The sequence below is a fragment of the Eleginops maclovinus genome, chromosome 7 (assembly GCF_036324505.1).
Source record: "Eleginops maclovinus isolate JMC-PN-2008 ecotype Puerto Natales chromosome 7, JC_Emac_rtc_rv5, whole genome shotgun sequence".
Lineage (NCBI taxonomy): Eukaryota > Metazoa > Chordata > Actinopteri > Perciformes > Eleginopidae > Eleginops > Eleginops maclovinus.
In genome coordinates this window covers 13,135,547-13,158,087 of record NC_086355.1, presented here as the reverse complement: position 1 = coordinate 13,158,087, position 22,541 = coordinate 13,135,547, and the positions used below count along the sequence as shown (strand labels likewise).

At 41.6% G+C, this 22,541-nt stretch overlaps 1 protein-coding gene across 1 annotated transcript in view; it reads right to left on the bottom strand.

Annotated features, from left to right (window-relative positions):
- Positions 1–5,090: 5,090 nt before the first annotated feature.
- The window catches only part of tanc1b (tetratricopeptide repeat, ankyrin repeat and coiled-coil containing 1b), an 86,393-nt gene continuing 68,942 nt past the window's right edge, over positions 5,091–22,541 (bottom strand). Inside the window, 13 exon segments of the mRNA XM_063888326.1 lie at positions 5,091–7,787; positions 7,883–7,983; positions 9,237–9,383; positions 10,087–10,178; positions 11,042–11,174; positions 11,328–11,503; positions 11,632–11,755; positions 12,204–12,337; positions 16,696–16,774; positions 17,574–17,759; positions 17,857–18,093; positions 20,988–21,110; positions 21,319–21,427. Coding sequence (XP_063744396.1) covers positions 6,203–7,787; positions 7,883–7,983; positions 9,237–9,383; positions 10,087–10,178; positions 11,042–11,174; positions 11,328–11,503; positions 11,632–11,755; positions 12,204–12,337; positions 16,696–16,774; positions 17,574–17,759; positions 17,857–18,093; positions 20,988–21,110; positions 21,319–21,427 — 3,226 coding nt within the window. The 3' untranslated portion in view covers positions 5,091–6,202.

The following is a 22,541-nucleotide window of genomic DNA, read 5'->3' as shown; positions in this document are numbered from 1 at the left end:
TTGCAGACCTGGCTGTGTGAGGAAGGACTACAAGAGCGTGTCAGCATCGTTAAAACCAACTATATTGACGGAGCAGAGCTCAGCCAGCGGAACAAGGATACAGCAGCAGAGCTGAGAAGTGGTGAGGATAAAATATGAAACAGTCCGTACATTAGTACTGTACACACACAATCACAGGGACACTGGGACTCAGTGTTTTTTGTGGGGATTTACTGTTTGATCCCAAAACATGACAAGCTTCAATTGGATAGTATGATATAAGCCTCTTTTTTATCGATGCTCTACATCTATTATTCCGTCCCACAACTCTTTACCAAACAGTGATCTGATTTAGGGATGGGGAGCCGCAGTGTTTCTATCTGCTTATACAATCACAAATCATGCTGTGAGGACAGAACCCCATGGGATGACCTTTACGTCACAAACAATGATAATCCCTCTGAAAATAAGATTAGTCCATTCAGGGTCATCCAAGGTCTGTTTGGAAAGTCACTGCACGAACTGCGACCAAAAAACAACTGAAATTGTCCCTGCATTGGATGGACACCCTGTAGATGCCAGTGTGAGCAGCAACACTAACGTACAGTCACAAACTAATTACTGTCAGCATCATTATTTTAACCAACCAAGGAAGTTACTGCATGTTTTAAAGGAATCATTTAAAATGAGTGGTTGCTGCTTTATAACAGGGGTGTCCAAACTATGGCCCGGGGGCCAAATGCAGCCTATGGGGCATTTTATATCGGCCCTCAGGTGTGTGTGTGTGTGTGTGTGTGTGTGTGTGTGTGTGTGTGTGTGTGTGTGTGTGTGTGTGTGTGTGTGTGTGTGTGTGTGTGTGTGTGTGTGTGTGTGTGTGTGTGTGTGTGTGTGTGTGTGTGTGTGTGTGTGTGTGTGTGTGTGTGTGTGTGTGTGTGTGTGTGTGTGTGTGTGTGTGTGTGTGTGTGTGTGTGTGTGTGTGTGTGTGTGTGTGTGTGTGTGTGTGTGTGTGTGTGTGTGTGTGTGTGTGTGTGTGTGTGTGTGTGTGTGTGTGTGTGTGTGTGTGTGTGTGTGTGTGTGTGTGTGTGTGTGTGTGTGTGTGTGTGTGTGTGTGTGTGTGTGTGTGTGTGTGTGTGTGTGTGTGTGTGTGTGTGTGTGTGTGTGTGTGTGTGTGTGTGTGTGTGTGTGTGTGTGTGTGTGTGTGTGTGTGTGTGTGTGTGTGTGTGTGTGTGTGTGTGTGTGTGTGTGTGTGTGTGTGTGTGTGTGTGTGTGTGTGTGTGTGTGTGTGTGTGTGTGTGTGTGTGTGTGTGTGTGTGTGTCCTATTATAAGCAATCTGAACATTCTGTTTTAGGGGTTAAGCTGCACACAAAATAAATAAACCCTGTGGAGAGCTATGGTGTAAGTTTGGACACCCCTGCTTTATACCAACGTTATGTGTCTGCTAGGCTAGCTTTGCTTAGCATAAACACTGTTGTTTTTCAATTTCAGTTTTTGTACTCACACTAATGAAATATACGATGTAAATTAGTTAGCTTAAGATGTGCTTGTAGGTGTATTATGTTACCTACAGACACAGCCAAGTTAGTTATTTTACCCCTTATCAACTCTTTATACGAAGCTATCCACAGATTTAAATACAAACAAAGGGTCATTAATCTTCTCATCTAACACTCAGCAAAAGAGTAAACAAATATATAACTAAAAACCTTTCCTTGAGAGCCTGTATGTGTTTGCTGAGTAGTTATTGAGCAAGTTTTTCTACAAACAGACAGTGATTACATTTTGTAGAAAGTCAGATCTTGGGCAAAATAAGTTCCTGCTTTGTAAAGAGACTTTAAATATACTTTTTCTAAAGAGGGATGCGTTTGTACAGACATTTCTTACATCAGATTGACCTGTACCACTGCTGTGACTATCCGATTTGACTCTTAGTTTACCATTTTTATTATAATTTCAAAAAATCAGTTAAAGTGGTAAATTATGCACTTCTTGAATTCTGTTTTGTTTGGAATTTAGCAGGCAGTTGACATGTTGCATTAGTGCCATAATGACCTCACTCTGATGACATTACTTTGTGCAGACTGTAGTCATATAGCTGCATCACTGTCCCATCCTTAATCACAGTTAAAACGCCCTGTTTTGTTGCTATAATTGGACAACAGTAGATATAGTAAAAAACTACAGTAAAGCCAGCTTCCCCTGCATGCTGCTCGGCAATGCAAAGCATGTCTTATGGAGGGAGCATCTCTTTCCATGTGTTTAGTTTGGAGGATTGCTCTCATCATTACCAGAGAACAAGGACAGAGGAAACAGCGGATTGCCACATTTCCTGTCTTATTTGAGTTGTGCGCAACCAACAACTATCACTTTCCATGCTTGCTGTTTGTTTAAATGAGTGTGTGAATATACACACTCTTACTTACACATAGAACACACACCCACAGCAAATTAGATTCCAGCGCACTTTACTTAATGAAATATTCATGAATCTTTGAGTAAGGGCAGGGAAGAAAAAAGTTCCTCTTGGAAATGGCTCACTGTATCTCTGTGGAGACAGCCTCATTCTGCGGTTTCATTGTAGCGTCTCATCAAATTATCCATCTAAATGTAAAGTGGACCGTATAGCACTAATGGCTTGTGCCCCCATGAAAAATGCTGGAACTTATGGAAATCTTAAATCCCATTGAGCTGTTAAGTGCCGTTTTTCTATCCAAGAGTAATTTATTGGATGAATCGGGAGACTTAATAGGTTCAACATGTTTCATCGAGACAAGACATTTTGATTGGGCATTGTCACTTTCCTCATAGGATTCAAAGCATTTATGATTGCGACAGCGGGCCTCCTCTGCAGCATCTGCCTGTTTAACTTGAAGGCTAAATGCAGACAAGGCACATAGTTCACAGTATGAGCAAGCCACAGTCTTTTGTAAGGAGCACTTGAATGCTTTCATCACTTTATCACTTTACTTTTGTGAATAAGTGCAAAAGTAAGAATTCACATTATTCAAGTTGCTGCAGTAAAAGAACAAGCTGGTCCCCCACGAACAGTAGCTGTTTGTAAAGATCCCTTCATTATGTTTTAAGCTGATTCTGTACTCCTATTCATCATCATATACAGGTTTAAGCTTTGGAGTGTTCACCATGATATAATTTAATTCATTCACCTACACAAACTCAATGATTAAACAACAAAACTACATCAGATCTGTCCAGTTTCGTGTGTCAACATATTGTTCAGATACAACTCTAAGCTATACTGAAGTCTTCCAAAAATCATCCCCTTGTTCTGATATTCCTGACAGCATTTCAAGGTCATAAACTCTGAGCGAGAACCAGATGTTTTATTTAGCATTAGCAGCAAATTGAGTCTGAAGTCTGTTGGAGTAGTATCTCTCTCTCTGGAAAATGAGAGTTGTTGAGCAACATGGGGGAGATACAGTATGGTCTCTGGAGTATATTTTATAATATGATTCCAGTCTTTTACTTGGTATATACAATTCAGACTGTTTTTTTGGCTATTAAATAAAGGAGCATTGTGCAAAATTGTTCTAACTATTGAAATGCAAATTGGGTCATTTTTGAAACATTCTGAGAAACATTAAAGTGTTTTTTTTTTGGAATAAAACAAATCAATGATAAAAGAAGAATCAAATTAATGTCACGTATTTAAAAGTATCTGAAATAAAGTTCAGATAACAGGATCATTGTTCCCATGTGTTAATTAACTGAATGCCACTTGACCATTGAAATAATTTAATTTGTCTTTTTGAAAACATTATATTTGAGACTAATTTCAAGGGTTTAAATTGCAGGCCTGAAAATGTCCCTGCAACTGCTCACTGAATCGATGTGCCACTGTACACACTCATCCCTTTATCATGAGTGGCTGCAAAGGTCCTTCCTCAGTTGAAGCTGGTGGTGATATTGGCAGTTGATGACCAATTCAAAGGGTTTTGTCATTGGGCAGAGACGTGCAACTGTGTGCAGAGTGATTTATTTTTCCCTTTTGTGCTGTTTTTATTCTCTAGTTTAATAATGAAAATGTTCCCTTTTGAACTCGCAACAAACACAAAGTCCTCAGAGGAGACACCTTGCCTGAATCGTTAAGGTGCCCCTCAAAGTGAGTGTCTGGCTCTTTGTATCGCGCCACAGATTGATTATGCGGAGGTCCAGGTTTACTCCTGTCTTTTGTTTTATCAGAGGACAAAGTCTGTCTGTCGCCTCACTGACTCGCAAACACTCTGAGTGAAATAGCATCAGAACTGAGCTGGTGAAATCTCTGATGATAAATGAAAGCATACAATCAAATAACTTCTTCACTAAGTTAACAGGTGAGAAGACAATGCTACAACACCTGACCAATGTCTCAAACTGAGTCAAAGACAGATCTACCTGTCACATCCAAATGTGAACATGACGTATCACAGTATTTATCAATTCCACAGACAACACATATTCCTTTGGGTGCGAGAGCTGGATCAGGGGTAAGATTAAAACCAGCTCCATGACCAATCTGGTGCTCCTCACCCCCGAGAGAGTTCTGAGGATGGCTATAAACCGGTGGATGCTGAGCAGGTGGACAGCAGCTCATTTTCAGCTTGTTGATCAGAATCCCACTTAACGCTACTCATCTGATAACAAGTGCTCCTATTATAATTAGAAAAAAGTAATTACTGCAGATAAGATTTTGTTCAACTAATCGGATAAATTGGATATTCCTGCAATCAAGATGTAGTCAAATACAATTCATTAAAAAGAGATGTCTTCTACTTGACCAGTTCAATAATTCCCAATGCTGCTCTAATATATGGTCAAAAGGTCACATGACATGGAAGCTATATAAAACACTATCCAGTAAAAAGCGGTGTGCCCAGTGTGAGTAATTCAATGGATGGGTCACATGACATGGAAGCTATTGGAAAGAAATGCGACTTTTCAATAAAGTCTCGCCATATCGATCTGCAGATCGTAGCTTTATTGTCCTTTTATTACCTAAACCTTTTGGGCAGCGGTTAAGTGTGCAATGTTTACGCTCCCTTTATAGGCTCATGATGACTATTAAATGTTCTATTAACTAAGGCAAACTTATGTTTTAAAATAACAGACCAGTTAGTTTGTTCCTCAGTGAATCTTTATTTCTCTCTCCCATGGTGGCTATGGCAGTAATGTTCTAGAACAGTATGTGATCACAGCTAATAAAGCTCACAATACTGAAGACATGGCAGCAACTGCATTGAACGTACATATTAAAATAGAGCTGATGGCACTGTGCCCCAAAACCACTAGGTTTTTTTTTTACTCTGTAATATAAACTGCAATTGTAGCATACACGTAAACTCAACGTTATTGAGAATCATTAAATGTCTTATTAGCTGTGCAAAAATAACTATATAAAATATATTGCTTTTACAATTAACCAAGCCATTGGCGCTGTAAATAAATTAAACTAGACAGCAACAACAAGCAGATACAGAAAGGATTTCAATTCCATGTTAATGGTGATTTATATAATGTACAAACACATTTAACAAATGCTTTTTTCAGAACACCATTTAAACAACATTGTGCATAAAACTCAATACACAATTCTGAACTTGTCAATACACTTAACATAGATCTTCACTGAAAATAAAGAAATACATATTTATATAATATACACAAGAGGATCTAAAACATCCTTTGTAAAACACAGGAATGTCCGTCCTTTTCCTGGCACCGTCACTGAGGACTTCCTTATTTTTTCTCCCTCAGCACCATGGACGTAATGAACACAGATCAAACCTCATTAAACTCACTCAAATCTGTTCAAAGCTGTAACTGAATGGCGTTGAGTGGCCTAAGTGTGTATAAAGTGCTCACTGTCACTGTTGCGTTGATGAGGATTGTCCACTACATGTCCACATACTTCCTTCAGTGCAATGTCTCCAGCTTGGCTGAATGACGGCAGACGTGTTGTCATGTAACAGAAGCTGACAGCCACAAGCGGCAGGTTGGAAAGGGGGGGGGGGGGGAGAGAGAGAGAGAGAGAGAGAGAGAGAGATCTGGAGCATTTAGTACACTGCCTGCAGTCTGTATTCACACAGGAAAACAAACAGCTTGCCAACTGTACTTCTTACAAGGCTTAAAAGTGGGACTATTCTGCCGGAGGGTTGCTTTAAAAAAAAAAAAAACACCTCCTTACTTTAGATTTTTACTAGTGTGCGTTGAGGGCTAGAACAAACATCTCTACACGTTCGACTCTATAAACGATCGCTTTGGTTTCATTGAAGCTACGTGAATGGCAGGATTATCTCGGGCGAGCCCAGGCTGCTTGGGCTTACTGTCCATGAACGTGTGCGGCATCGCCAGCGCTGGCTTGGACTCTTTGTAACAGTTGGCGGCTTGGCAGAACTTATCTGTGAATTCCTTGGCGAGCATGCCGTTTTGTAAGCTGCTCATTGCCATAGCACCCTGAGGTGGCGGAGGTTTGTGCTGCTCCTGGTAAGTGCTCACTGTTTTGGCGTAAGACGGCTCACAGTCGACGGGCAGCAGGCCCATCACCGACATGTTGTGACAAACCATACCGTCAGACGAGTGGTTGAGCCAGCTGCGGCCCACAGACTGCAGGCTCGGGTGACTCTGCAAGCTGTGCTGCTGCTGAAGCTGCTGCTGAAGCTGCTGCTGCTGCTGCAGGAAACGGGCCTTCTTGTCAGTGATGCCCATGAAGGGTCTGGGTTTGTACTCCGCCGCAGAACTGGCCTGTTGGCTGTGCTTGGTTTTGTCAGAGATCTTGGTGCGGACATCAGGTCCCAGCTTGCCGCTGTCCGACAGGCTGCTGCTGGACGCCAGGCTGCTGGTGGAACTGGACACGCGCATGCTGCTGCCCCCTCCACCACACATCCCTTCCTTTCCTACATCAGTGTAGTTTCCCTGGGGGGCGGGACCAGAGCAGGCCAAGCCATCCAGGGAGGATGCAGAGTGAGCGGACAGTCGGTCTGGACCCTTGGAGCTGCTGCTGCAGGAAGAGTAGGACGCCTGGGAGGAATGGAGGCTCTCGATCTCACAACTTTGACCCATGGAGGAGGAGGCGGCTGCCAGCGACTTGCGGTTCCCGTATACGGGTTCTTCAGCTGGGGGGGGCAGAGGGCTGATGTCGATGCCCGGGCCAGGCTTCAGCATGCTGGACATGTGTCTGCTCGGTAAGGGACTGGAGGGACCGTACTGAGATTTGGCCCCTGGGACACGACCTCCCACGGCCCCTCCCGCTACCTGCATAGAGCTCATATGCTGGTTGGTCTTGACTATCTGGGCCTGCTTGGTGGGCTGTAGGACGAGGGCCTGTTGGGCAAGCGCCTCCCGGTGCTCTCGAGGGTACCGGTGAGCGGGGAGCCTACCGGGGCCTGGGGGGGAGCTGGGGCTCAGATTCTGGTGTCCCAAACTGTTGCTGACAGGCTCGGAGGGGAGGACTCTGTTGTAGGAATAACTGTTCTGGGACCAGCCGGCTTCAGCTGTCCTGTCCTGCACCAAGGCTTCCGCTTCCTCCTCCTCTTCCTCTTCTTCCTCTTCTTCCAGGATGCTTCTTTGTCCCTCCACGCTCCTGGCGAGGCTGTGCTCTGAAGGGTCCTCCTGTCCTTCGTTTTGCTCCTGGTCCGACTCGTGGCCCCCTGACGCCTGGCTGGAGGCAGCTGCTGCAGCGAGGCCTCCTTTAGTCTGTGCGCGCTGCATCTGTTTACACTCGTCCTCCACTCGGGCCAGGAGGCGACGGATCTCCCGATTATTGGGGCAGAGCTTGGCTGCTTCGTGTAGGTCAGCCAGGGCTGCCGTAAACTGCCTGTGATCGGAGAAAATGAAGAGAATCATTGTCACCAGATCCAGACTGCATAATTCACCAGCAGAACAAATACAGGAGCTGTGCTCATCATTTACCTGCTGCTCCTCTTAGCTCTGGCACGGGCATAGTAGGCCTCATAGGATTTGGGTTTCAGCTCCAGTGCTTTTGTTGCAAACTCCTCAGCCATCCCAAAGTCCTACAGAAGGAACACAATCAATTAGTTAAGCAGTTGATATTTAAGCACATAAACATGTTTCACATAAATCCCCTTTTATCCGGCTGTCCCTCCACATCAAGCCTGTCTACTAACTAAAAAAAGAAAAAGGACACATGGCTCTAAACTGTCTACCAGTAAAGTACAGAAGTCCGCAAACCAGATCAAGCGCCCTTTCTGTGGAACCAACTTCCTGTTTTTATCAGAGAGGCAAAGAGTGTCCAAACTTTTAAGAGTGCATTGAAGACCTTCCTTTTTACAAAGCCTTTAGTAAGAGCTGGTATTTACTTTATGGTACTTTATTTATTTAATTTTTTTCGATTATTTTGTTTTATTTCTATTACTATTCTAAACACTATTTTGTGTTTTTTTTGTTCCTTTAATTTTATTGTTTTTTTAATGTTGTTGTTTGTTTACCTGTAAAGCGCACTGAGAGAAATGTTCAAATGTTTTGTGACAAACTTTGATTTGATAAATAAACGTTTTAAAATATCCAGGTTACACACTTTTTCCTTGTTGATTGTTATACCCAAGTTATTGTATTTTCCACCTAAGTTATGGCTGAGTGTTACCAACACACAATCTCTCCAGCACTTCTGCTCCACGTGCTAAGTAATTAAATAACCTACAGGCCCCCAAGGTGCTGTTTCTCTAGAAACACACACAGATAACCTCATGGTGGCCTTTTCCTTTACCTAACAGCAGGATTGTTAGGTAAAGGAGAACACTTATGTAGCCACACTTTCATTTAGAGCTTTTCTGCAGAAACAAATATCCAGGAAGTCAAAATGAAGCCTCATGTTTGCATAAATCATTTTCCAAATTTAAATACTCATTTAATTCCTCATTCTGTTTGAACATTGTGTAAAACAGGAAACTGCTCGGCACAGTTCTACTCTGGAGTGAGCAGACAGGCTGGCACTCGCAGGATCTGAGATTGTTTCAAAAGAAAGAGATTTGAGTCGATTGCCCAGTGCGCCTCTACCATCTGAACGCTAACAAGCTTCCCCTTCCCACACACGCTCAAATCATACCACATGCTACAGTCCCAACCACAGATGTATCTTTTCTTTTATAACAATTGAAGATACTTCCCAGGAAACCTATATTCCTCCCCAAATACCCATTTAATGGTGCCCACTGAAAAATAAAACTCCTGTGCTTAAAACACCTAATTTAAAACGTTAAAAACACAGCACTGTCTGAGAAAAAAAATGTGTCTCTAGAGGACTTACATTGGTTTTTCTGCGACACCGGGAGAGATTGAGGTACAGAGAGACCCTCAGGTCTTTAAATGCCTTCAGGTCATCACCAAAGCCTTCTCTAGGAAACTTCCTCAGGGCGTACTGGTACCGCTGCGCCGCCTCCTTCATCTTCCCTTTCTGGAGGACACATGGAGGGCAGACATGCAGTGAGGAAGACGACACAACCAGAAAAGGAAAATGTGGGGGAGAAAAGCAGGGCAAAGTTATACACCAGCAATAACTGTTCTGAGGCTCGAGCCCTCCCTGCTCATCAATCACACACACACACACACACACCCACCCACAGACACACAGAGACACACACACACACACACACACACACAGACACACACACACACACACACACACACACACACACACACACACACACACACACACACACACACACACACACACACACACACACACACACACACACACACACACACACACACACACACACACACACACACACACACACACACACACACACACACACGTCCTCCTCTGCCACAAACTCAATCTTTTAAATGTCAGACATCGATCATAGCTCCTTTGTTGAGTGGTGCGGAACACACACATCCATTTGTCTTCTGCACTTAACTGAGCTACAAAATCAGTGTTATCACTTCATTGTTGGGCTGAGAAACATCATATTGTTTAGTGCTCTTCCTACTTCCGGTGTAGGAAAACATGAAATCATCTGATAATAATAACTCTATACTTATGTCTCTCAGTACAGCTGGTCAGTTTAACATAAATACCATAAAGCATTTCATTTTTAAAGGAGAGGGCTCTTCACTGTTGACAGAAAGTGATATCTTTGCCATGTGCACATTACCTTGTAAAGCATGTTTCCCTCCTCCATCAGCTTCTGAAGCAGGATGATCAGGATGTCGGGCTTTGAAGTAGCCATGGCCCAGGCGGCGTTCCCTGTGGAAGAGGGGGGAGAGAGAAGTCCAGAGAGTTATGTTGTTGTTCCTGGCACTAACAGGTGCTCACTGTATTCTCTGTAAATTGGTACAAGGTAAAGTTACCTAAAGATTGTACCTGATCGATCGTAAGGTGACGTTCTGTAGCCTTAGTTTATTGAAGGCAGTTTAGAAAGAGTCAGGAGGGAAAGAGTGAAGAGAAGAGAGGTCATGCAAAAGAAAAGTCATTTGTGGTGAAAGGAAAAAGAGTTACAACGTGTTTCGTCAATTTTAAATAGCCTTAGCAGTAAATGCATGCAGTGTGTTAATTGAGTAGAAGGAAAAGCCCACTACTCTTTTTTATTTTTATTCAGAGACAGCAGAGTGCGCTGGTGAAAAGCTGCAGACGCAGATAGTTCTGTGAATGTCATTTAGGTGATAAGTCACATTCTTAAATTAGCCAAGCAGCACATGAGGGAAAAGAGGAATGACACACACAGACACACCAGTAAGAGAAGGCGTAGACACACGCGCGTAGACACACGCACGCACGCACGCACGCACGCACGCAAACACACTAAAGCTGAGCAGTGAGTGAAGAGCAGGAATGGAAACTGGGTTTTTCCACAGCATTCCAGAAGATTTGTCTGATCTTATTCTTAGTACCATGACATGCTGAGCACGACAGAAACAAGCACAACATGGAGGCAAAACTACATGGAAGAAGTCAGCGAACCACGGACAGTTTCTAAAGACCACAGGAGTAACAGCTGATGACTGTGTGTAGGAAATCTACACACAAAACGTCACCTACACACCCATACGTTTCTTCATCTGCAGGAGGTTTTATATATTGGTCATAGGAGAGTAAAACACAGTGCGTACCCAGCTTGGCCCCTTTCTTCAGCAGAGTCACCACCACCGACGTGTTCCGACAGCCAATGGCGCGGTCCAGAGGCCTCATCCCGCTGTAGTCCACATGCTCTATCACTGCTCCTCTCTCTACCAGATACTGGACCTGCAGGAGAGCACCAACAGTTAAACACTCACACACACTGGGTCGAAAGTCATGAGCTGGACAAACGCAGAACGGTGTGTGTTGAATGATGGCCGAGGTATGCTCTCAGTTAAAGGCTAAATGATTGGTCGTGCTTAAACAAATTTCACGTACAATCTCTGCGTCTCCATAGAAGGCAGCGAGGTCCAGAGGAGTCCGTCCGTTTTTGTCCGTGTGGTCGATGACCGCACCTTTCTCCACCAAAAACTGCACTACGTTCTTATGTCCTTTTAAACACGCCCAGCTCAGGGGGGTCAGTCCCTCCTTGTCCATCGAAGTCAGAGATGCACCTTTGAAACGAACGATTGGTCATTAAACACTTCATATCAACACACAGATTATTACATCCAGGACTGCCTTGTCCTTTCTCGCTGAGTGAGACCGACTGCTCTGCGGCGGTGGTGTTGTTGCAGCTCACCTTTAGAAAGCAGAAACTCTACAGTGCTCAGGTGACCCTCGCAGGCTGCCACCATGAGTAGGGTCCTGCCCTGCTTGTCGCTGATGTTAATATCAGCGCCATGCTGCAACAGCAGCTCTGCAATCTGGGGAACAGACAGGAGCGGTCAGAGAACGGACATCAATCACATCAAGGTGAACAGAGCTCACACTAAAGTGTTCGTTAAGCAGGGACCAAAAAACAGTTACATTAGAGATTAGAGCTGAATGTACTAAATGTCTTTTGTTAGCTTCTATTGATATTTTTGAATGACGCCTCTATTCCTATTTTATGAATCACCCCAAAGAAAATGTAAAATCCTCAAACAAACTACTTAGTTAGAAGTGAATAATTTGGTGAATAATTGAGTCTTCTTTATCAAAACAACTTTCATCAACTTCAAACTTTCAGTACAGCCCTACCAGAGATAGCTGTAAGGGGGGGACCAACTACACTGTGCAATGATAAAATAACCGACACTGTTGACCAGCACAAGACTCAGAGGAGGATATGATTGTATATTGTGTGGTCGCTGTGGATTCAGCGTGTCTCACCTGCCAGTGCCCCTGCCTGACGGCACAGAAAAGAGGAGACACCCCCCGCCGGTTGACTTGTTGCACCACGGCCCCCTGCTCCAACAGGAAGCTGGACACCTCCATCTTCCCCCGGCCTGCTGCTGCCGTCAAAGCTGAAGAGAGGAAGAAATGTCATGATTAATGTAGCTACTTCCTGATCTAGATCTATACAGAGGAACACATTAAGCTAAGCATAGATTACAGTGGTAAGATAATACTGGAATTCAAACCATCCCTCTTATCCCAGATGAGTGATAACATGTACAGTACAGAGAGACTAATTCTGTTCATGATTATTTAGTTACCCAAGTATGTGGAAAAGTTAAAGGCTTGGGTAAAAATAGAGTTTGAAACCCCAGAACCCGTCTATTCCTCAAAGACAGGCAGAAAAAAGCAGGCTTATGTTTGGTGCTAATTGAGTTTATAACAGACAATTATGTTTTGCTTATTAAACTCATTAAATTCCAGCCTAAAGCTCCCCGGGCCTTGTACAACGAGATGAGAATCTAGTCATTAAATGCATCAACACACAAACATTAGACAGCAAAGTCAAACAGTTCTGTTAAACACCCATTCTTGTTTATATTTTGTATCTTTTAAATAATCCAGTTAAGCAGAATTAACTGTCTCGTTTATTTCTATGAAGAATGAGTTTGTATTCTTGTGTGAAAACAAAGACAGATTCTTAAGATGTTTGATGCTTACAGTTAAACGGCTGCTGCTGACGTATGAGAGCAGATGGGCCGGTCTTAAATGAGCGGCGTTTGTCAAAACAGAGTGAGATCCACCGTACGAATCAGAACAGCTCAGCTCTCACATTCACCTCGGAGAGATTTAAGGTGCCGCTGAGCCTGCTTATCAGACTGACATCATCCATCTGGATGAACAGTCATCAGAGCCAAACAACCACGCCCTCCATCTGCTCAAAATATGAATATATCCTCGCAGACAGCACAGGGAAGAACTGTGAGCAGCTAAACTTATTTTGTTAGGCCTCCAGGGAGCAGTATTAGCAACACCTCCCATGAAGCTGGATTACACTGAACAAACTGTCAACAGCTGTGCATGTTTGAACGCAACGGCTGTTTCTACAAAACCAAGTGTATTCTTAAAAGTTCTCCATGTAAAGTTCCAATATTCTCACATGGAGTTAACATTATTCACACAAACTTTCTTAGCCCTACAGTGTGTCAGCATTCCTGCTCTTCAGAGATGGAGAACATTTTCTATCTTTGTTCATTTTTGGTTTTGCAGCTCGAGTATGATCAATAAAATCTTGCCTGTTATTTAAAGTTGTTGTTGTTGTTGTTAGCTTTTAATCAGCAGTGTCTCGACTCTGATTTGCCTTCTCATGTAGAACACCTTTGAAGCTGATTTGACAGTGTAGTGAATAGACTGAATCTTAGCCTGATCAAACAGAAGTAAACACATCAAAATGTCCATATCCAACAAAACTAGACAGGAGCAACCCAAGACACACAAGAGCAAAGAGGTTGTGATCTGATATTTGACCAACGTTTTGCAGATGAACAACCTGGAACATTGTAACCCAGGACTAGGATACTTTTTAACTGGAGTTTGGGATCTTTTTCTTGCTAACTGTAAAGTTTATATATTTTATAGCTCACGTTATAATAACATAATTAGATAACTTAAGTATATTTTGATAATGTATGCATTTCAAAAGGTTCAATGGAATTTATCGAAGGCAGCACTATGAAAATAAATATTATCATTATTAGTAGAAGACACACAACATTACATTTACACATACAATTTTGAGAAGCACGCAAGCAAACTCAGCCTTCACCTTTGTGAACAAATACAGTATGTCTGCTCAACATTGAAAGAAAGGAATGAGTGAAAAGAAATGTGCATGTGTATTTTGACTTCATGTTATGAAGCACAAGAGTTTGAATGAGGAATCTTACTTACAAACACTGATAAATAGTCAAGTGTGTAGGTTTCAAAGCAGCTGTTTGTCACTGTATGCGAGAATAAAGAGCATCCTTTCCCTAGACACCTGAGCAAAGCCATAAATAGCTGCCCGGGTTAGCTCCTGCTGTGCTCCTATTATACAGTAGGAACACTTGAAAATAACAGCAGAGCTTGTACAGAAAAACTAGTCACCTATATTTAAACTATATATTAAGTAAGGAGCTGCGGGCAACCACTGGCTACTTGATTTGTAATAAGATGTCATTTAATTATTTATTTTAACAAAGCGTAACAAAACGTAATCTGCACATACCAGAGGGTCAAAATGAGACATGATTTACAAAGGATTACACTTCTGCAACACCGCAATTTGTCAGGCTTTGCCTTGAGCAAACCCGACTGCTGTGTGTTCAGAACAACGAGAACGTGCTGTTAAATGATCTTTCTGTGCATAATGTGGGAAGAGTTTTGCATCCTAAGAAGGGATTTTAAAAGATGGAACTTACACAGAAGTTCAATTCAATCGGCCTCCATTTCAACACGGAAGGCAGTGGGCCTATTTGCATAGATATCTTTTATGCCATTGAATTTTAAATATGAAATGCATCTCCAGAGAAGAATTGTTTTAAATACAGCAATACATTACTGCCTTTTAATATGGATATTGCAGGATGTTTTTTTCGGTTCTGGCATTGTTTCATCAGCGTCTGTTACCAGATTGGATTATTTAATCTGCAAGCTGAATAAAAGGGATTCCAGGTGAAACAAATGTTTAAATATCAAAGTGCTAATTATTCCAGCTGTTTGCATCTAAGCATCATGAGCATTTTTACTGTCAGTGGTAAACTCCTCTACAAACTGCATCTTTAACTGTAAAACACCAGTGGATACACCATTCTGCAGAAAATGCAGCTTTGCAATTGTGTTTACTAACAGATTTTCCCTGATTGCAGATTAGTTTGGATCTTGTTTTAAATGAGTCTCCCACCAAAGGTTTTGTAGTGGCTTTGTTTCAGGACAGCACACTTCTATCGCTACCTGTGCCCTTGTGTTTCATTGCTTTGGAAGGAATGCCAAGAGGGGGCTGCTATGATTTAACATCCACTTTCTTAACACAGCTGAGAGGCACATACCGCCGCAGTAAAAGCTGGCTACACAGTTTATGGGAGTATGATTATTATTGTTATTATTCAGAACAACAGTCATGTCCTGGTTATAGATCAGGTTGAGTAATATATCTCAAAGCTTTGATCAAATATATTTGAAACAAGAAGAATGCAGGTGTTTCTTTTGTCCTACAACACAGATTCCAGTCATATCAGAGGAAACGCAGCAGCGGTTCAACAAAAGGAATATTTCAGAGGGACGACTCTTTGTCCCAGGGCTGCAATAATGTCTGAAGTCCTGTAGTCATTTAGCCGGGCACAAGCTCCAGTTAGCCGCACTGTGGACAGCCTCTCCACTAATAGGCTGACCTACATTCCTGTAGCACCAAACTTTTAGTCCTCAATCCTGCTGGCTTAGACTGACATGAAGAGAAACTATTACTTTAAATCTCCTTTTGTATATATTAGTATGATTGTTCACTAAAAAGCCTAAAAAATCGTCCTCAAACCAAAAGGGGTTTGATTAGAACATGTAAAGCTTTAGAGAGAGGCAAATCTTTCAAAAGCGTCCAACATTTCAAAACCTCGACAGAAATACAGCAGCTCAAAAACTGTGTGTGTCTGAAGCTTGCACAATATACATTAGAATAATTTTTTTTGGTGCTATTTTTAGTTCTTTATAATTGCTATATTTACAGCTACAAAAAGTACATTTATCAGCACGACATCTCTGCAAAACTGATATTCCCTGTAGTGTTTCTATTCCCACCGCAGATTTATGCTTTTAAATGTTATATTTTTCTCTGGCTTTTGCACCATTTCTTCAATCTCAAATGGCTTTGAGCAGGCCATCAACAACACTCGCCCTCTACAAAAACTACTCCTGATTGGCCAACTCTGTCTCTGTCTTTCAAACATCCTAATGACAGAACCACAAACGTACCAATCGCTACAAATACTTCTCCAAAAAAACAACGTCATCTTATATCAACAGCTTAATGCAGACATCAAAATGAAAGTGGATTATAGGCTCTATGTAATTCTACACAACATCCCTAGTAAACCTAAACATGGTCGTCAATATATACAACAGATGGTGGAATAACTTCAAAATGTCCAGTATCCTGTCTCAACATAGGGGATACTGTGTCTGAAATCCTGCAGCATTGTTGGAACATTTTCAGAGGAAATGCTGTGTTGACTAAAGTAAGTAAAAACCCACATGAGCCACAATAAGTGATGCTTTTACCAGAAACGCAGGAGACCAGCCGTAAAAATGCACACACATTTGGGATGAACGGCCTCTACATCAAACAGAGAGCATTACTGTGCACAGGAGAGACACGAGACCATCCGCTGCAGCATGCAATCACAGCGCTGGCGATACCAGGGAGCCAAGTAATGCAGAAAGATGGATGGAAACATACCTGTCTCTCCCCACAGAGTGTCGTGGCTATCAATTTGCACAGCATGCTCATTATTCAACACCAGCAAGCCTCTCACAACCTGCCAAAAAAAGAAACTTAGATTAATGGCATACTGTGTCAGCATAAGATATTAAATAAACCTTCAAGAGGTTATACACCATGCAAAATTCATAGCAAAGTAACAACACATTCGGATACATTGCTGGCTGAGAAAATTCTTATAATATAATTACAGCAGGCTTCAAGAACTGAACTACTTTGTGAGGTGAGTTCAATCTGATTAATACTTTGACTTTAACAGTGTCTCCTTCCTCATTTGTGTAGACAGCTTAGCTTCTTCTGTTTTTCTGAGCCGGGCCTCGGGAAACCATTCCAACTAATGAGGAAGCCAAAATAAACCTTGAGCCTGAATTGCTCCTGGCTGTTCGAGAGGCACTGCACTGAGATCGATCCCTGAGTTCTGCAGACATATAAGGCTGAAGAACGCTTTAAACCTTAAGCCCTCATCACTGAGAACAACATGTGCTCAGGTTTGTTGTGAAAACACAAGCAAGAACAGTAGTGCTGTAAGTAAAAACTTGAGAATTAAACGTGAAGTGTACTTTTTGAAAATGTACAATGAGTAACAATTTGAAGCGCTGGTTGATTTGCGAATTTCACTGAAAACAAATTACTAGCAGACGTCACTTGCTCTCCAAAACAAACATACACTGTGATGAGATTGAAACTGATTTAGGCACTTTCAGGTTCAAGTTTGTACTGTGAACCCAGAACACTACATTGCATCGAACAGTGACTTTATTGTGTTTTTCATTGCAAGTGAAGAGTTCATTTTTATAATTTGTATTCCCAGGTTCGGTGTGCTGTGTGAGTCGAACCTGTGTGTGTCCCATGCTGGATGCTGCTATCAACGCCTGCTGGAGAGCTTTGTTCTTCAGAGCGCAGTCCTGCTGCTGCCCCTCCTCGCTCCATTCCAGCTCCAGCAGGTACTGGATAATCTCTGGGTGGCCGCGGAGAGCTGCATGGACCAGGGCGCACTGGCCACTCTTATCTACATGATCCACCTGATGGGAAAACAACGTGGTTAGTCGTGCAGGAGTCCCACAAGTTTCGAATACCAACTCCTTTATTAAGTAGAAGTTTCAAAACGGGACTCCTTACCTTGCCCCCCCTCTTGCAGAGCAGCATGACTAGTCCCAAGTGTCCTGCGGCGGCTGAGAAGCAGAGTGGGTTCATGCCGTTTTCAGACACCACGTCTCCGCTGGCCCCAAACTCGAGCAGCAGGGAGGCGATTTCCTGGTGACCGAGGTGGCACTGAACGCAAAGCACTGGCGCATTGTTCAAGACTTCAGTGCGGTAGTTCACGTTTGCCCCACCGAGCATCAGCAGACGGCTCACCTAATCGTACAAATGAAATGCAAACACAGACAGCTGGTGTTGGAACAATGTTGCCAAAGTGTTACCATCCACTTGTATTATCTGCAAACAATTTCATTTAATTGAATTCATAAGCCCTCTTATGTAAGGGACAATAAAATATGTATTTTTATTGTTTCCTTCTAACTGAATTATAGAGCAGTGTAATTGCCATAGTGAAGAAACAAAATACCAACATCAGAATCATGTTGTGCTGTGACTTCAAAGAAGAAATCTGGTACTACTTAAATAAGTCAAGGCAATGTTATTTACATGTGTACAGTGCAAACACAGAAATCTGCCTCCAAGGGCTTCACAATCTGTACAGCTCACTACACCCTCTGTCTTTAGACTGTCACTAACTCTTTACAGTATAAAGGAATAAATGGAATAAACCTCAGAAAGAGAAACAGAGGAGGAAGAGACATGAAACACATGTTGGTGGTACAGAATAGACCAAAATAGATGCACATTTGCCACTTGGAAAAACAAAATGATGAATAGATTGTAACCCTTTATGAAAAAGATGATCTTAAGAGGATGATTTGATTCCTTTTGCACTCATTATTCTTTATCACACTTCCCAATGGAGGTAGATAAAACAATACATCTGCACTATTTCACAGCGTTACAAAAAGGCATCTAGCTATTAAACACACGGTAGTTTGTACCAGAAGTGTAAAGTGACTAAGTACATTTACTCAAGTACTGTAGTTACAGTAGGTCAAATTCTGAGTTACTTGTACTTTATTTGAGCATTTCAATTCGATGCTACTCTACTCTACTCTACTACAATTCAGGGGTAAATTGTGTACTTTAAGTACATTTTGATGATAATACTTTTGTAATTTTACTTGAGTAACATTTTGATTACAGGTCTTTTACTTGTAACAGAGTATTACTTCACTCTTGTACTTCTATTTTTACTCAATTACAAGACCCAAGTACTTTTTCCACGTCTGGTCGTACTTAGTTTGTTATTAGTAAAGTGCAACAAGTTGAACATCTTTCCATGCCCATACAGTTTTTCCAATGTAATACTTTCAAGGATTTGTGAACACAATAGTCAATGACTAACTCAAACAGCAGCAGAGTCTATATCTCCGACTCGAACAAGATACATCGGGTTCATCCTTGAGGCTGGTTTCAGAGAAAAAGCTCTCACGCTTCAGCTTCAGACATTCTTCTTTAAGCAAAGGTCAGACACCAAATGAGTGGTCACATTCTACTGGATACAATTATGTAGTGTGTTATTCTCTGCCGTGATGAGGAAATCAATAATAAATGCTTAGTAAAACTGAACCACGGAGCTAAATGAGTATCCGGGTACGGGAAATTCAATTGGATGTGTTTTGATGATACAATGGGGAATGAATTAACAGTTTTCCCCAGAGAACAAAACAAGGTCATCCTGCAAATGTCTCTTTGAGTGATGTTGCACTTACACATAATAACTTGCAAATAGACAATGAGGATGACAACAAGAGATGGAATACCACTGCAGTCCTAAGAAAATATGTGGTATAATTTAGCCTCAAGCCAGAATACATCATTGTGACATAATCTGAAAATAACATTGTTTCCCCCTGAAACTGAACAGAAAAGCAGAAAAGGCTCCAGAAGCAACAAATCATTAACAGACTATCTTAAAAGTGAAAAGAAAATTAATATAACCAAATATTTTAAATAGAACTGTATCCCTAAACGACTTCCTGTCTCCCATATATCTTGTGCTGTCAAGATTTCAATAGTCTACTTTCCAAATTGCCTAAAATCCTTTTTCATTTCCCGGGTTGTCTGTATGAGAATAAAAATGCCTAATTAATATTTAAGTATTAAAGTATCATTTATTTTGTTTTTGTATTCAATTATTGTTAATTAACTCACACAACATAGGTCATAATTCATCACTGACACTGTTCTTTTTTTGTCTGGGTTCATTGAACACACTATGACTGTCATTGTCCTAACATACTGAGTCATGTACTTATCACTATCTATAATGTGGAAAACAGTAAATATTGCAAGAAAAAATAAGATATGGTTATAAGCAATGCCATAAGAGAGGAATATGAGTTTTTGTGATGTTGAGAGGATGGGGAAAAACGCAAATGCTTTCTTGGACAAATGAATAAAAGATGTAATACCTAGGGACTAGAAAAAATATTAACAGTTTAGTGATAAAGGAGTAAGCGTTATTGTTTTTCAATCACATTTAAAATGATGTGACTATTACTGTTTGCATATTATTTGCACCTTTACCCGCCTGTTAATAGTATTTGCTTTTGTTCTGCAGCAAAGATACAGCCATGGATCAAGTCAATGGCAAGATGAATCAGGTTCTTCTTTCTGCTTTTTAAGGTGGCTTAAAAGTTAATCTGCTCTGAGCTCACACTCATCCCCATAAGTATGTCGTATAAGTATAAGTGTCGTTATTGGAGGACCTTTGAGGATTCCACTATCAATACAATTTATACTCATCATCAGTGGGTGTTTGGTTTGGCAGTTGCAGAGAAATACTTTTGGATTCATCAACTAACTATTACTGTTAGAACTAACTTATACAAATCAAATGCTTTAATAACATAATATGTGTCATCATTAGTTTACAGATTCCAGGAGAAGTCTTTAAATTGATTATTTTGAAAAACCACAAACTATATTTATACTGGTACAGAATGTTTTTCTGTTGCTGAAAGTCATTCCCCCACTTTCTTTCCCCACTTTCCCTCTCCTTCTCAGATAAAAAGACACAATAAATAACTGAGAGGCCGGAAACAGCAAAGGTTTGGTATCTCAAAATCATCATTATTTCTCAATTAATTAAACATAATCATCTAATTAACGGACATGCAAGAGTTGGAGAACAGTTTTACCTTGACGTTGGGTGTGTAGAGATTCCTCAGTGAAGCCAGGGCTGCAGAGAGACCATCGGCACTGCAGCTGATCCACAAAGCCTGCAGCACACTGGATGACACACCTGTTCTCTTACTCAGGCCCTGCACACACACACACGCACACGCACACACACACACAGTCAATGTCAGTGTTTGCTTCACATCCCCAGGTCCATCCTCTGGTGAACTCTACTCTCACAATACATAAATAGATAAACAGAGCCATGAAACAACACCTTGGCGTTCATAGAAAGGATGGATTTCAATCAGACATGAATGTAGAGAACATGAATAGCTTCCATATCTGTACCTTGAAGATGTGTGCTTTGAGGATGTGGTGTCCCAGCTCCATTGTCTGCTGGCGATTCAGCTTCCCCTCTTGGCGGGAGAGCATGAAAGCCATGAGAGCATGGCCAGTCCTGGGGAGGAAACAACAGAGAGGATGCACAGCTGGAAAGAGAATAGGTAACAGAGTAACAGCGAAAAATATGATTGATGCTTTTCCCCTGATCAATTCTCAATGGATCATCACCTTCAGGACTCTCTCAATTATACTTCAATTTTAGTCTTTAAGAGCACCTTGGCTTAGTCATCAGAATCGGAATCAGAAGAGATGAAGATCTTCTTTGTTGCATACATTCATGAGTTAAGTGCACAATGCCCATCTGAAGGCTAGGGAAGAGTGTGAAACCCCTGGGTTCTCCTTTCCTTCTTCACTAGGGCCCTCCGCCGTTAATTGATGCAGAACTTCATTAAAAGGACATGCATGATTGCGGATCACTTTGATCTGGTTTCAATTATCTCCATTCGTGCCCTGGCTAAAAAAACTAAGAGGCAGTGCAGCAAGCTTTTGTCTGCATATGCATTCCCTCTGCCAGACTCTGAGCCTCTGTTTTTTTAATGACGAAGTTGGAAGGCTGCGAATGAGCGGAATATAAAGCTCGGCTCGGGTGCATTTAGAGAGACCACTGTGTGAGCAGAGGTGAGACTGACAAGCAGCAAGGAGGCAAAAAAGCTCGCCAGAGTGACATCATCCGATTTATTAGGAGTGAATGACTGAAGTCTTTGATCTGGGGAGGGGCTCTAGAATTACAATAAGGGTAGCAAAACTAAAGCAGATAAGTCCCAGATTGAAAGCTCAACTAGTGACATATTTTACACCCCTTCTGTTTCCAAATGTCTTTATAGTTTTTCATGCTAATTGACTGTCAAAATGTAGGTTTACTGTGTCAGCATTCATAATACTACTACAAGTATAACCATTACTTTTAGCTAATCATTTGAACTGTTGAATAATGACTTTACGGGTTGTTATAATTACAATAAGTAACTGGCATATCTTTCCTCCTTGACTCACATTTAAGTCATGCTGCGCTTATTGATCAGAATGTTCTACTTACTCTCCAGTCAGTCTACACTTTATGCAAAGTGGTGGCCATGAATCACAGACTACTAGCACTTCATGGAAAAAAACTATGATTATTTCTGAAACATTAAAGTGCTGCCTGCTGTGAATATTATCTGTACTCAATG